The sequence below is a fragment of the Pundamilia nyererei genome, unplaced genomic scaffold (assembly GCF_000239375.1).
Source record: "Pundamilia nyererei isolate P.nyererei 1_Seehausen unplaced genomic scaffold, PunNye1.0 scaffold00029, whole genome shotgun sequence".
NCBI classification, from domain to species: domain Eukaryota; kingdom Metazoa; phylum Chordata; class Actinopteri; order Cichliformes; family Cichlidae; genus Pundamilia; species Pundamilia nyererei.
Genome location: NW_005187430.1, coordinates 242,837 through 257,380, shown reverse-complemented (window position 1 = coordinate 257,380; position 14,544 = coordinate 242,837). Strand labels below are relative to the sequence as shown.

The 14,544-nt window shown below is 39.3% G+C and overlaps 1 protein-coding gene across 1 annotated transcript; it reads left to right on the top strand.

Moving 5' to 3' along the window:
- The first annotated feature begins 1,888 nt into the window (after positions 1–1,888).
- Positions 1,889–13,891, top strand: g2e3 (G2/M-phase specific E3 ubiquitin protein ligase). Its single transcript, XM_005728692.2, has 16 exons — positions 1,889–1,909; positions 2,245–2,342; positions 2,770–2,871; positions 4,116–4,240; positions 6,298–6,466; positions 7,285–7,391; positions 7,514–7,630; positions 8,632–8,756; positions 8,940–9,033; positions 9,106–9,276; positions 9,365–9,519; positions 9,616–9,800; positions 9,897–10,069; positions 11,196–11,235; positions 11,481–11,652; positions 11,844–13,891. Exons 2-16 carry the CDS (start codon positions 2,283–2,285, stop codon positions 12,140–12,142), a joined length of 2,094 nt encoding a protein of 697 aa, XP_005728749.2. The 5' UTR covers positions 1,889–1,909; positions 2,245–2,282; the 3' UTR covers positions 12,143–13,891.
- Positions 13,892–14,544: the final 653 nt, after the last annotated feature.

Sequence of the window (14,544 nt, the reverse complement as noted above, 5' to 3'; positions counted from 1 at the left end):
ATATATTATGGAGACACTGTTTTTAATCAGGATTTATTTCCTCCACATATCTTAGTTTTTCACCATCTGTTGAGATGTTTAATATTATTGAGAGCATTATCAACACCAACCATCAGGGGGCGCGCATGTAGGCAAATGAGAACCTAGTGCGAAAAATCCTCTAAAGCAAACGAAGAAGAGGCGGAAGCGGAAATAAGGTTCTTTTGTTTTGAAAGAGGGAAATTTAAAAACTCGACGGTGTTAGTCGGAAATAAACAAAAGCATTGGGAGTAAGCCTTCAAAAAACGACAGGAAAATGGACGCAAACTAACACTCTTCGCCCCTGAATGTAAAGTAGGTCACCGGAGAAACATTTTGTAGTGTTTAGGTTGCGTTTGAAACCGAGCCTTTCTTTGATGTCAACGTCTCAGCTGAACGTGTTCAAACTCCTATTTTCCTTCTTGCACTTACTGTATTTTTCCGACTAAATGTTTACAGATAGGAGTATAATGGAGTAGCTATAACGCAATGTTAGGCATCATGTTAGGAACATTTGGTCGACTGTAGGTCTAACAGAGAGAGCTGTCGATCTTAGCACAACGGAAGCTTTTAGAGCTGCCACAGAAAATAATTTGAATGCTTTTATAGTTAAATACTAATATTAGTTGTAGTTAAGGAAATATCAAAAGAAGAATCTTTCCAGGCATAAAGATTACCTTTTCATTGTTGTTGTTTTTTATTTTTATTTAGCTGATATTATTATGTGTTTTTGTTTTTTTCGGTGTGTGTGTGTAACAAAACAAAACGACACATCACTGTAAGACTTTCAGGCTCGATTAACCTTATGAGAGGCCGTCAGTGACTTCCGGTATACAACCTTGTTTCTAATAAAATGAGACCTCTTTGTAAAATGTAAATAAAATCAAAAGAAAATATTATTTTTGCTAAAAATATACGCTTGTTCAATTCAATTAGTATTTTAACCATATGTATTTAAAAAAAAAAAAGCTTCAAACAGGCTGAATAAAAAATGAAAAATGCAGATTAATCTGAAAGGCTGCCTAAATAATTTAAGAGCATTATTTCTGCCTAAATAATTGCCTGGAGTTGACACCAGGATGGTTGCTGAAGTGAAATGGATAAAACAGTCCTTTTGCCTGACTAATAAAAACGTGACATATTTTTTGGAAATGTAGGAGCAACTGTAGGCATGTCCTCCCAGGTAACAAAGAAAGAGCACGAAAGCACCTCACTTTGTTTTTTAAGCTATTACATCCGTAAAGGCACCATGAATGCTAAAGGATACATTACGTTAAAATAAATAGTGTTGTCTCTTCAATCCTCAGACATTCTAAATGTATTTTATTGTTAAAGTTTACGCTGAGGGGGAGTTTTCTTTTAACTTTCTACTCTTATTTGTTTAATTAAAAAATATATTTTGTGATGAGTCAAATCGTTCTTGTTATATAATGTAATTTTTGTAATATCATAATGACTTTGCTTGAAATATCTGCATATGTGCAAGTGGTGCAGGCCTTACTCTTAGAGCTTAAACAAATTTGAGCTCTAAATTTTATGTTGAACTTTAGCTTCACTTTCAGTTTAATGACCGTACAGTCACAGGTATTTGGGGCTAGAATATGTCTCTAGATTCATTCCAAACCATTTTTATGAAAAAACTAGTAAAAATGAGAAAGCTTAGGAGTTTATCGTCAACCTGGAATTCTTTTCAGGGAAGTCAAATATGGTCAGGTTGGAAGCATTTGTTCAATAACCCACTGCGTTGTGTAGTGAGCATGTTGTGATGACAGTGTTTGTAAAAGCTCAGTAAATGTGGTCTTTCATTTTCCTGCAGGGTTGGTTCACACAAACATGAAGAAGAAGGCAAGGAGGTCGCAGGAGACACACACAAACAGTGTCCAGGAGGAGTGTGAGTGACTTTCACACACAGTTGGAAGTCAATATCTCCTGCTGCTGTTTTTTTTTGTTGACAAATGTGTATTTAAACCACCTTTTGACTGCTAATTCCAGCCACTGTGTGTTGTGTGTTAGGCTTGACTTTTCAGCTCTGTTGTGTTGGCGCTGTGGTTTTAGATATAGTGCTCTTACTGTTAAAAAAAAGAAAATCAGCAACTAAAGCTATATCTTCACATTTCTCCTTACATACGTTAAAACCTTAATGAGTGTTTATGATGATGTCTTTTAGGGCCTTGAGAAAGCTTTTTTAGTTGAATGAAGGTTTGCATATTTTGTGTGTATCTGCAGGCTGTGCTTTGTGTAGGTGCAGTGATGATGACCCAGCCATGTTTGGGGAGAAAGTCACACTCAAAGAACATAAACTCTCTGTCCACTACTTCTGCTTGGTAAGACAACGCCTGCAAGTATTTCTGTTTTCACAGGAATATGTATTTTTCAGCCTTCAAGCAGTCATATTTTATTGAGACTTGCTTTACAAGTGCCTGACCAACAGTTATAGCATTAAAAATATTCTTTCTGAAAGACTTGTACAAACCAAGTCACAATCGAATATAAAAATAAATAAATAAAACAAGCAAACAAAGAAGGAAATGATTTATTCTATGACCTCATTATGATTTAAGTGAATTTATTTGGAGGTAAATATTAGAGGAGGGAGCACAGTCACCACAGAACAAGAGGGCTCATGGTTTGTATTTTTCTGTCCCACAAATAAAGTGACAATGATGTATTTTCTTAGATTAAAAATGCTTTAAAAGGGTCTGTTTGTTAAGAGTGTGTCTTAATAATATTGTAAGCATGTGTTTGTCTCAGCTAACATCTTGTGGAGTTTATCAGCGAGGAGAGGAAGACGAAGGCATCTTCGGTTTCCTGGTGGAGGACATCAAACAGGAGGCCCGCCGGTCAGCTCGACTGGTGAGCAGTTCAGTATTATTACCTTGCATATATTAAGAGCTCTACAGTATCTCACAAAAGTGAGTACACCCCTCACTTTTTGGAAATATTTTTATTATGTCTTTTCAAGGGATAACCCTCTGATACAATGTAAAGTAATCAGTGTACAGCTTGTAGAATAGTGTAAATCTGATGTTCCAACACACAGGCATTAATGTCTGAACCACTGGCAACAAAAGTGGGGACACCCCTGAGGGAAAATGTCCAAATTGTGCCCAATTAGCACGAGTTTTCCCTCCCTAATTGTCATGTGAATCGTTAGTGTTACAAAGTCTCACTGGGGAGCAGGTGTGTTAAATTCCATGTTATCACTCTCATACTGGTCATTAGTAGTTCAACGTGGCAAAGAACTCTCTGGGGATCCGAAAAAAAGAATTGTTATTTTACATAAAGATGGCCTAGGCTATAAGAATATTGCCAACACCCTGAAACTGAGCTGCAGCACGGTGGCCAAGACCATACAGCAGTTTAACAGGACAGGTTCCACTCAGAACAAACCTCACCATGGTCGACCAAAGAAGTTGAGTCCACGTGCTCAGCATCATGTCCAGAGCGCTGTCAGCATTGCTGCAGAGGTTGTGATGGGGGCCAGCCTGTCGGTGCTCAGACCGTACGCCGCACACTGCATACAATGGGTCTGCATGGCACAAGAAAGCCCACAAACAGTTTGCTAAAGACATGGACTACTGGAATTACGTCCTGTGGTCTGATGAGACCAAGATGAACTTATTTGGTTCAGATGATATTAAGCATGTGTGGTGGTAACCAGGTGAGGAGCACAAAGACAGATGTGTCTTGCCTACAGTCAAGCATGGTGGTGGGAATGTCACGGTTTGGGGCTGCCGGCACAGGGGAAAAAATGGTGGCCACAAAAAATATTGACACGTTGGACACAATTTGGACATTTTCATTTAAGGGCGTACTCGCCTTTGTTGCCAGCAGTTTAGACATCAAATTTATACTGTTATATTATATCAAAGTGTCATATCTTCAGTGTTGTCCCTTGAAAAATTATAATAAAATATTTCTTAAAAAGTGAGGGGTGTACTCACTTTTGTGAGATACTGTAGAGCAAATACAACAAATAAGATCCCAACACCCTTCTACATTTGGTCAACAGCAAATCCTCTAGGTGTGATTTGTGATTGAAGTGTGCGGGCCTGTTTGTATTTACTGTTTCCTTGTGTGCTGTATATGTATCTCAGACATGTTTTGGCTGTAAGAAGAAGGGAGCATGTGTCGGCTGTAATGTCAGGAGCTGTAGGAAGATGGTTCACTTCCCCTGTGGGAGGAAGCAAATGTTTGTCTCCCAGTTCACTGGACTCTTCCCGTGAGTGCTGACAACACATTAAATTCTTTAATTGTATTTGTAGGTTGGTTAAAGGCATAAAGCACTGTTTGCTAACATGAAATACTCCTGCTGTGGCCAAACGGTAGTCATAAAAGATATACACAAGCTGATTTTTCAGTGTTTGCCACACATAGGCTTTACATGCATGGGTGTTAGTTTCTTTCTATGTCGCCCTAGTATGACAAACGTACTAGGGCAACATACTAAGATTTGTCATGGATGCAACCCACATTCTCATCTCTACTGCTTAATCCACAAATGCATTTTGCTTACAAATGTGGCAACATTTAAGAGAAAATAAACAGACTTTCCAGTGGTATAAAATTTATTGCCAACAAACATTGTTACAGCAAAGAAACAACTGACCAAAAGCAAGTTACTTTGTGTGCTAAGTTTACATATAGGGTTCTGGGCAGTAACTTAGCTTTTTGTAGGACTGCTCTCTTCTGAACAGAATCATCTGATGTTGTGCTGGGAATCTGCAGGAGCCACTCTTCCAGTTTTGGGGTTATAGCTGCTAATGGTGGTGGTCAGAGGGCCCGGTGGCGCCAGTGTCCGGCAGCCTCGCCTCTGTCAGTGCGCCCCAGGGTGGCTGTGGCTACAATGAAAATGCATGAATGTGTGTGTGAATGGGTGGATGACTGGAAATGTAAAGCGCTTTGGGGTCCATAGGGACTAGTAAAGCGCTATATAAATACAGGTCATTTAGGCCATTTAATGCTCCTGATTACTGATCTCAGCTCATCTTCGGGGGTCATCTTCTTAGATTGTGGGTCTGACACTCACTAATCTCTGCCCTTCCTCTTTCCATTGCTCACAGAGCCTCAATGATGGAGCACCTGTCTTACCTTCTGAAGGTATTTGACTTGTTGACATTCAGGCATCTTTATCATTTTTCCTTTACCCTGTGGGACACCTAGGTACTTTGGTTGTCCAGTATATCTTTTAGTCTGACTTCTGGTGGCTCCATCCCTTTAGTTCGAATCACCTCGCCTCTATGAAACCATTTGACCACACTGGGAATGTCTTCTGGTGTTATTTCCAGTGCCTACTCATCTTGTCATGATGTGGAGAGGCTGGATGAATGAGTATTTGCTGTTAGCAGCCCATTTATTTTTGTTGCAAGGTGGTCATGGAGTGCATTTAGCTTCTTCAGCCAGTAGGCATGGCTCATGTCAGGTCTTCATGGTGTACAGCTCTTCATTCCAGAGACTCATTGTTGGATGTCTGTCTTTGACTGGCTGTTGACTGGCTCTTGTTCTAGAAAGCTATGGTCTGCTCTGAGTTCCACCAGAGGGTGAATGACTGAATGTAGTGTAAAGCGCTTTGGGGTCCTATGGACTAGAAAAGCGCTATACAAATGCAGGCCATTTACCATTTACCACCAGGCACTTGGCTCTTTCTCCAAAATGTTCTTCCAGTATTGCTTAGTTTCAGCTCTCGGTGGGTCTCCTCCTGTGCTATTATTTCTTTGAAGCTGATAGTACATCGTGGATCTTTCTTTGGAGAACACACCATTTATTTTCTTGGCCTATTACGTTGTTGCCTCATCAGTTCTATGGTTAGACCTACTCCAGCTACACCATCTCAGTCTGCATCTAGAAGTGGTAATCCTTACTCTGTTGCTGCAGCAGATCCACAGATGTGATTTAAGAGTGGAGTCTGTCAGAGAGGCAGGTGAAAATGTTATTCATTTATCACCAAGTACTTTGGGAGTGATGTATCTGTAAAGAAAAAATTAAGAAGTAGATGTACCTCTTCTTTGTGAACCCATAAAAAACTGTTTCTGCCACAAAAAGAATCTAATTCTACTGAAAACTAAATTACAAAAATGTCCAAACCAATCACTGAGTATATAAACTGCTGTAAAATGCTGTCAAAGTTCAGCTTCAATAGTGTTGGTTCCTTTTAAAAAGTATATGCACCAAATTGCAGAGAAATTGCAAAACTCTTCCAAGCTGCAGCTGCATAAAACTGCTAAACTATAATACTGTAAATATAAAAGATAGTAACTGCCCCTCTGTCTGTGTGTCCAGATCTTACTGTCCAGATCATAGTCCCTCCCAGTCTCTGTGTACTGGGTTAGACATCAGTCTGCCTCGATCCTGCTCCATCTGTCTGGACTCTATTGATCCCGTTTTGTCTTACTCCATCCTCAAGTGTCCATCCTGCCATACCAGCTGGTTCCACAGAGACTGTGTGCAGGTACCATGAGTGTGCAGAGAGCCCTGATTTTATACGTTGGGTTGGCTATTTAGTACTATTTAGAAAGGTTTACAGGAAATGCAGCTCGACTTTGCTTTCATGGGAGCTGAATGTTTTGAAATATTCCCTGAATATGTGGTCCTGCATTTTTTTTAATGGTTTATATGGCTGTCCTGCATATCCTGGACTCTGCTGAATTGATTATCTGCAGTTCTACCACCAAACTGTGTCCATTCAGTTTGAGAAGATTAAATTCATTTTTTACACTCCATATTACAGTGGTCCCTTGTTTATTGTGGGAGTTACATTCCAAAAATAACCCGCGATAGGTGAAATCCACGAAGTAGCAAACTTAATTTTTTACAATTATTATAGATGTTTTAAGGCTGTAAAATCCCTAACTACACGCTTTATACATTTTTCTCAGACAGGCATGAACATTTTCATACTTGTATCTTTTGTTTAAACACTCTCAAAGTTCAAACCTTTGTAGAAAAATAAGTCCAGTATTATAGAATGAAACCAAAGGCACCCGCGGCTGCCTTGGACAGTGTAAAATGTTTCGTCGACGTGTAAATTTGACAAGCTGAATGCATTCTGTACTGTACAGGAGACAGATTGATTGACAATGTTCTACAGCCAATCAGGATGCAGAACACAATGCGCTGTATGGAAAATTGCTCAAAAAAAATCTGCAAAACAGCAAGGCCCCGAAAGGTGAACCGCGTTATAGCAAGGGACCACTGTATATACAAAGTACAATGCATGTGTAACTTTTTGTATTTCTGTGTATTTTTATTGGCGTGTCTGTGTGTTAGCGTCAGGCCCACAGTGCAGGCCTGTTCTTCTTTAGATGTACCCTGTGTAACAACAAGGAAAACTTCCAGGAGGAAATGCTCAGAATGGGAATATACATCCCAGAGAGGTAACCTTAAATTATATCTGCAGCGTTTCAGCACTTGTTTGTCCAGGAAAAACTGTTATTTGCTTTGGTTTGTTTTTGTTTTTTGCCCCCCCACCTGAACCCTTTGTCTGGGCTTCCTGCAGAGATGCCTCGTGGGAGTTGGAGGCAAATGCATATGCAGAACTGTTGGAGGTTTACAAACGCTGTGACGCTCTCACTTGCCTCTGCAACAATGGTTGTACACACTCTGCCAAGAGCGGGTATGGCATTTATATTTTTCTTTCATTAGTTTACAGATTTGTATCTTTCGTATCTAAGGATGCTTGTAAAAACAACATTTTCTGTATATTAGTAATGTATGCACATTACTAATATGTATTCCAAATATATATGCATATATATGTGTGTGTGTGTGTGCGTGTTTATACATATATGTCAAATATACAGCGGTCAGCAGTTTGAATAATGTGCAAAAGGAATAGCAATATGAATGGACTGTATGTAATGGACTGTATAGTGTTGAAGTTCCGGTAGATGAGGGTGAGGTGTCTATGAATGTCACTGTTCAGCAAGCGTTATTACATTAATAAAGTTTGGCCTATTTGAATTAAAGAAATACAGACTCTAAGTTAGCAGAGTTTCTTAAGGTTAATATCAGTACATAAGTGGAGAAACTATTGAAATCCATCAGATTTCAATAGTTTCTCCATTCAATTAATGTTCAGACTTATTGGAGACAGTTTCAGATTTGCTCCTTTAAGTGGTGTTTAACAGTCTGAGATTAAGAAACAAGAAAAGAATAAAAACTAAGTACAAAAAAGTATTTGTTTTAAGGTCATACGTTATTTCTTATAGAACGTTAAAAATGTTGTAAAATTGTTTAGAGCCAACAGGAAAAATAGTCAAGAAATAAAGTTGCGTCTAAGGATCTATATTTATAACTGCTGTTTATCAAATAAAGACATTAGTTACTGTTAAAAAAAAACTTAAAATCCTTTAAACAACAGAACCACATTAGCACAGGGGCAGCTGTTTGTGTGCTAATGCTGTGCTTTACATTATGTAAGGCATCAAGACTGGCAAAGTGTAGCAATAAAATGAGTGGAATAAAAAATTCAGTGCTGTTGTCTCAGCGGAGCAGATCTTAGTTTCCTCAGCTGTGTGAAGCATAATCATTAGTGATATTTCTCTGGCTTTCATCATCTAGAGATTAGGAAATATTATGGGAATCACTTTATAATTCTGTTTTTGTGTTTCTCAGATGGTTTGAGGTGATCCGCTGCCGACTGTGTGGCTCTAGAGGGACTCACAGGAAATGTTCGGGACTAAAGTTGGACACTAAAGACTGGGCCTGCACTGATTGCACACAAGCGACAGATGGGAAAGGTATGGGTGGTTAATGATGGCTGGTTCCATGTTTGTAAAACACTGGCTAATCCTACCTTTTCCATTTTTTTTCATATTTGACAACGTCTGAGACAACATGTCACTCAGCTCTGCCTCCTCTTTGCTTTATAAATTGATGGAGAGATGACTAAACACTCTGAACCGTGTTACCTTGTTCTCCAGCCTCCCTTGTTAGGTCTCCTCAGGGAGGTCCGAGGAGAAGTCTGCTGTCCAAACGCCACAGGCCTTCAGTTCACTCCTCCATCAGCTGTAAAAGGTACAAGTTAACCTGCCAGTACCTCATCGAGGATGCAGGATTTGTTCTTAATTGTCACTCTCTGTCTCTTAGACCATCTTTACCCGAAAGATCTGGATCGCCTGAAGAGCTCCTGCAGTCTTTGGTCCCTCAGCTTCATCCCCCAAGTGTCCAGGTGGAGGTGATCGGGGACCAGGCTCTGTCAGCTGGTCTCGACTTAGTCAGGAGGGCTGATTTTGACCCCACACAAACTCTGTCTGTCAGGTCAGTGGCGAAAAGCTTTCCTGAGTTGTGCTTGTTGTTTAGACTTTTTGCTATTTGTCTTCTTTACTGTGGGATGTTATTTGTCCAGGTTCAAAGACATAGATCAGACTCCCCTTCCCAACAACCTCTGGGACAGTGACACAGCCAAGGAGTACTTCCTGAAGCTGCTGATGCAGCAGATACAGGAGTGTGTAGTGTTCGAGGGCCCAGATGGATCCAAAAACTTGGCGCTGGACTCAGAGGGTACTTCCAAAGCTTATTTTTGTGTTATAAAGCCATTATGCAGTTGTATGTAAATGAAAAATTTGAACAAAGACACTGACTGTGTATGTTATTCAGCTCTGCGTGAGGACCTTTATTTTGATGTCGGCTGCCTGCTGGCCCTCTCTCTGGTCCATGGTGGTCCACCTGTTGGCTTCTTCTCGCGTGCTCTCTATCAGTGTCTATTCAACTACCCAGCCAACCGTCCCCTCAATGTCACACATATGACCCCTGACACACACTTCACCCACCAGGTCACCAGGGTAAGAACAAGACAAACTTTCATGGAAGGCACAGTGGCTAAAAACGTATAAAATAAAATTATAGGTAGTTTTAAAATAGAGATCGAATCATTTCAGATCACAGAGGCAGAGTCTTTAGAAGAGCTAAAAGAAGTCATGGCGGTCAGCTGGGAGTACCTGGAACTAGCTGGCTGTAATCGACCAATCAGCAGCCTGAAGGAGAGAGAGGCTCTGGTGGAGGATTTGGTGAGCTTCACCATAATCACCAGGATGCAGCTGCCACTGCAGAGGTAAGATAAATAAACATGGAAGTACAGTAGATGGCTGTTTTCCTGCATGCACTGCAGTCCTGATCTTTTCTGAATGTCACCTAATAGAGGTGCCCATAAATGTGTATGAAATCAGTCTTAAATAGTTATAGCAGCACCCTAGTGCATGGCCTGTGTGATGTTTAATCGCTCCCGTGTAAGAAAAGTGAAGGTAATTCTCCAGCAAAGTCAGCGTAAGCATGCCAGGACCCCGTGTGCTTTATCCTAGAGGAGAAAGGGCTGCTGTGGCTTGAACTGGTGCTTATGTTATTTAGACCGTTGTTCTGAATATAAGACGCAGAGTATAAAATGACCCCGGTTTTCTTTATGGACAGCTAAAACTCCATCACTGAATATAAATAAAGAAAACAAAGAAAACAACAAAAGCTTGTCAAAATATAATTCTCCTTTTCTAATTTACAAAAATATTACCACTATGGTCATCAGAGGTGTACTGCTTTAAGTCATTAAATGTAATTAAACCTATTCTTTGAATGTGACCTCAATCAGACCTACTCTCATTAAGGAGAATCCTAATCCATCCATCTCTACAGTAACACACAAATATTATTTTCCATTTATATATTAAACTTTGTTCCATACAACTCTGGGCAGATGGTGCTGCAATAGTTCGCACTTTTACTCACAAGCAAGAAGGTCCTGAGTGTTATTGATCTTAGTCATTTGTTATTTTATGAATAAATACTAAATGAGTTGGGGAAGCAATGCTTAAGTGGAAACTGATGTTGCCGTACACACAAAGATTACTAGTCTCATCCTCACAGTGGAACATCCAGTTATTAATTTAACACAGTTATGAGATCAGTACTTGGTATCAGCAGATGCATAAAACCAAGACATCGTAGCATATTAGAACGGGAAAAGCCTGGATTGGTGCATCCTAGTTACTAATTGTAGTCCTAATAGTAAAAGAAACCAAATTAAACAACACTTCCTTATAACAGCACCTGCTGATCTTCTTTAGGTGTCTTATTTTGTATTTTTTAAGATATGCTTTTTCCATTGTAATGATTGTGGTGATAACTCTCCTGTTTTCCTTGGTCTTTCTTGTATTTTCAGTGTTTACTTTGCTTATTTTCATCCTCAGGTTTCGGGAAGGTCTACAGACCTTGGGTGTCTTTGATCAGGTGACTGAAGTTTGAAAAGAAATTTACCCTTTTCTAAATCAGTTCAAAAATGTCTCAGAGCTGTTTGTAACCCTGTTAACACAAATGGGAATATTTGATGGGAAAACAAAGACTAAGTGACTTAAACTGGACTGATTAATATAAAAAGCAGCAATTAATGTTATTAAACATCAAGATAGAGTATTCAGAAGTTGAAATGAAGAAAAGTGAAGCTAAAAACTCTAATTACATTGTACTATGATCAGGTTCAGCTCTTCCCATCTGTCTTCTGTGGAGTTTTCTGCGAAGCTGGTGATCATCTCACAGCTCAGAAGATTGGTCAGCTCTTCACCATCAACTTCTCTGAGCAGGAGGTAAAATTGAAACGAGAGACGCCCGTTGTCACCTTCTGGAGGCACTTCCTGCTTGAGTGTGAAGGTGAACTGTTAATCCTATTTTTTATTATTATAAATAAAAAATATTGCATTGGGATGGATAAAAGTGGTAGTGGGTCCTTTTCTAACTCTCTGTTTTATGTGTTGATACGTTTTCCCAAAGTGTCCCACAGAAATGATGATGATAATATTTATGCTCTAAAATGTTTATACTCCCTTTCTGTTTTTCCTCAGTTGGAAGGAGCTCCATCTCCCTTCAGGACCTCCTTCGCTTTGCCACAGGAAGTGCCAAGCTACTAGCTGTCAGTGCCGTCTCTTCTTCCTCCATCTCCTTCCTCCATCCTCTCACACCCTCCCCATTAGGATTCAAAGAAGGGAGAGGTGTGGACTGGAGGGATGAGGGACTCTTCCCTCAGAGTGAGCCTGAGTCCAAACACCTCCTCCTACCCGTCACTTCCTCCTACCAGGCTTTTAAAAGCTCCATGGAGCAGGCCATCAGCCACCATGTGCACCTTCTCCCCATAGATGGTTAAAGAAGTAGGTGGGGTTGGCTCTGGTCTGGTTTGGGATCTGTGTTTGAAGATAAACTCTGATTGTTTTTTTGTTTTTTTCCAAGGGGTTTCTTTGTGATTGACAGAGAGAAATTTGGGCAATGTACGCATTTAAAACATAATGAACAAGGTTTTTTGATGTTTTGTTAAAGAAATCACTATTTGCTTCAGCAAGAAAAACTTTCAGTATCGTAGCTGGTTGAGTGGTATTGTTTACAGATACCATGACACGGTATTAATGTGTAGACCTTAGTGTTTTCTATATCATTTATACTGAGTTAGCTGGTGTTGTATACCTAGAGGACCGACAGTGTTACGTAATACTCTTCTTTTTTCTGACATATGTATAATATTCTTTAGTAGAATGCTAGCGCAGCATGCCTTCACAAGCTCGGAAGAGTGCAAACTCACAAGCACTAGGCGATTCCTGTCAATAGGCTTCTTGGAGTTGGCTGATAAGAAGAAAGAATGTTCTGTATGTTCTTTTGAAGATGTAAATCTAGATGCAAATATCCATCCTTTTATCTATTTACTTAACTGCTTAAACAAGCACGGAATATGAATTGAACCACAAACCCTTTCCTTCTTGTGGCGCTCTGCTCCAAGCTCAAAGGTTCCTGCTGAGGATCCAAGCTGTTAAACGCCTCACAAATAGTTTGATCTTGACGGCAGCATCCGTGGATCAGTCCTGACTTGAAGCTGTCAGCGACGGGTGTTTGGGTACATTGAAATTTTGTCCTTTCGAAAAAGCTAGACTTCAATATTAAAACACTTCTTGAAGGCTGTAGTTACCTGAAGTGAAGCTACTATCGTATCTCTGTTATTACAACCTTGCAAACACATTCTGAGTCATGAGAGTGGTGCATTATTGTTGTTGTTTGTTTCTTTTACAATAACACATTTGACCAAATAGGCTTCAGTTCATTTTTAATGCTTGTCTCTCCATAGAGCTTGTCTCTCTTTTGATTGTATCCCAGTATATCTTAAATACATTTATGCTTATGGTGATTGAGGATTTTGTACATATTGTTTGTAGTTGCCTAATGATTAATCCTGCCTCATGTGTTGTTTTTCTGGGTTTGGAGGTGTGGGGAGATTATTTTTGGGGGGGGGTTGGGGGGGGCATTTTAGAGACAGAAAACATTGATGGCCAAAACGTAGCCCCTCATCCTGGAATTGTCCTTGGAATCCATTTAGCATTAAAAGGTCTTCAACCGTCGTCACTTTCTGTTATGTAATCTCAACATCTTTTGTGATACGGTGCTGATTTTGTAACCTTGACTTTTAGTTCAGTCATACTTTACTGTACATATTTTTCAAAAACCTCTTTTAACGAGCTGTCCTTGCTTTCCTTGTACTTTGTTCATATTTGCAGATATAAAGATAAAAAAAACAACTCTGTAATCATTATATTTTATCCAAATGTAAACAAACAAGGGGTCTATGTGTTGACATTAAATGATGTTTCGGAAGTGAAATTAACTTTACTGATTTAATATTCTCAGTGATAAACAGTTTTTTTTTCTGTGTTGTGTCAGCTATTAAGCTAGCAATGTAAACAGAGTTGGCAGCAGATTAGGATCAAGCGTAACACTTAACATTTCATTTCTGTATGAGAATCTGAATACATTTGTCAGTGGCATATTTTGCACTGCTGTAACTTTACAACAGGACTTGTAGAAGAAAGTAGAAATGTACAAACTTTTACGCTCATTAAATTGAAACTACATTGTCATTTCAATTTCATTCATAATTTTGGCCTATAGCTTCAAAAAAAGCTAATTTTCATTTAAATAAGATGCCCAGAAAGCTGCAGAAGAAGAAATGTTAGCTGGAGCTTTGCCAAATAAGGAGAACTGTGGCTTTCCTGCAACTTTTTACCTTAGTGTCCTGTTTATCACACATAATAAAAAGCATTTACTGTCTGGTTGTGGTGCTCTTTGTGATAGGGCAGCATTTTTTTTTTTTTTACTTCAACTTCTTAACACATTGGCTTTTTCTCAAAACGAACCCAACAACAGCAGTGCATTTTGTGATGAAATAAATTGTGCCGTCCTTATAGCAAATTTGGTTTTCCACTTGCTGTGGAGGGTGAAGCAGCGCACAGTTAGATTAAGACTTGCTCGTTTATCAAGGCAGTTCATAAATATGTAAGCTATAGTTTAGATGTGTAAAATGTGTTAATTTCATTTGGTTTAAGTGTTTGTGTATAGGCAAATGTTTGTCATGCTGAGGGCAAACTGCAGTTTCTGTTTGTAGAGTTCAAAAAACTGTTCTTGATTCATTCTGATGATATCGTATTTTTGTGTCTGTAAATTCAAACTGGGTCCTTATGCTGCTAATGTCATTTGAAGTTTAAACTGGTGTTAGGCAGCCATTCTTCC